Source organism: Odontomachus brunneus, unplaced genomic scaffold (genome assembly GCF_010583005.1).
Source record: "Odontomachus brunneus isolate Ranch 3 - 2012 unplaced genomic scaffold, Obru_v1 Obru_scaffold_206, whole genome shotgun sequence".
Lineage (NCBI taxonomy): Eukaryota > Metazoa > Arthropoda > Insecta > Hymenoptera > Formicidae > Odontomachus > Odontomachus brunneus.
Window position 1 is genome coordinate 42,858 of NW_022639656.1, and position 1,187 is coordinate 44,044.

At 25.2% G+C, this 1,187-nt stretch overlaps 1 protein-coding gene across 1 annotated transcript in view; it reads right to left on the reverse strand.

Annotated features, from left to right (window-relative positions):
* The window catches only part of LOC116852212, a 1,563-nt gene continuing 376 nt past the window's right edge, over nucleotides 1–1,187 (reverse strand). Inside the window, exons 3-7 of the mRNA XM_032832323.1 lie at nucleotides 1,022–1,114; nucleotides 703–923; nucleotides 466–625; nucleotides 219–360; nucleotides 1–121 (exon numbers count right to left, since the gene is read on the reverse strand). Of these exons, the coding sequence (XP_032688214.1) occupies nucleotides 230–360; nucleotides 466–625; nucleotides 703–882 (471 nt within the window). The 5' untranslated portion in view covers nucleotides 883–923; nucleotides 1,022–1,114 and the 3' untranslated portion in view covers nucleotides 1–121; nucleotides 219–229. The remainder of the gene's footprint in view (nucleotides 122–218; nucleotides 361–465; nucleotides 626–702; nucleotides 924–1,021; nucleotides 1,115–1,187) is intronic.

Genomic DNA, 1,187 nt, shown 5'->3' on the forward strand with positions numbered 1-1,187 from the left:
TATATATATGTATATATCTTCACATTTTTATATTATTCTCTTAAAATTTTCTTTTAATATTTTTCGTAATTGTAATAAAAACTATGAAAACGGAATAACTTTTCCGCCTGTAGCTTACAATCTAAAAGAAATCATAATTTATTAAGATTATATTTAGTAGTAGCACAAAATTGTGTTAAGTAATGTTTCTTTTATATCTGCAATATCTTGTCTCATACCTTCATTCCATTCATGAAAGCAATGTATGTTCTAATTTTTTTAATTGGTATCGATATCTATCTCCTGCTCTTCTTAACCATTCCGAGAATTTATTCTTTAGACTATAGTAATTTGATGAATTGTACATGTTTGAAATGGTACCTAAAAAGAATTTTTATTATATTCAGTAATATTTATTATTATTATAAGACAAATATATTTCAAAAATTAGTTTATGCTAAACAAATTTTATCTTCATACATTTACCCATGATAATATTCGCAAAAGCTGTGTTTTTAATACCCTCTGTGTGACGTTGACCTTCCCATGTTAATTGTTTGGCATGTTCGTTGGTAAGAGTCGTAACTAAACAATTAATCAAATGATTTTCTGCTGATTTTCCACCTATGTTACGGATTTTTCTCTGCTATAATATTGAATACAAAATATTACTGAAAGTGATGTGTTTCTTCCTATTTTTAATAAAAATAATTTTAAACTTACAAATTGCTTTCGTAATTCTTCATTCTCATTTAAATCATTACAAAATTTTTTGAAATCTTCCATAGAATTTAACGGTATATGAGGTAACAAATCAAAAGAGCAATTTGCTGATGTTGAAGGATTTTGCTCATCATGAAAGGCCAACATTGAATCTAATTTTCGATTCATGACCAACAACATATCCAATATTCGATTTACCGTTTCTTCTGGCGCATTTTCTCCTAAAAAATAAAAAACATAAAACAATAACATAAATTAAAGAATGTGAAACATAATAAATGTCAACAATGAAATGTAAGAAAGACTGCAAAATATTTACCTTTATTTATAGCTTTTTTTTCATTAATAATTTCCGTTTCTATATATTTCTGCTTTTCACATTCTTGTATTTGTAACGTAGAATAACTTTTCCCTATTTAAAAAAAATTGTTAAAAAATGTTGGGATAGAACGTAGATAATAAAAATAATCTGATGATAAAATATA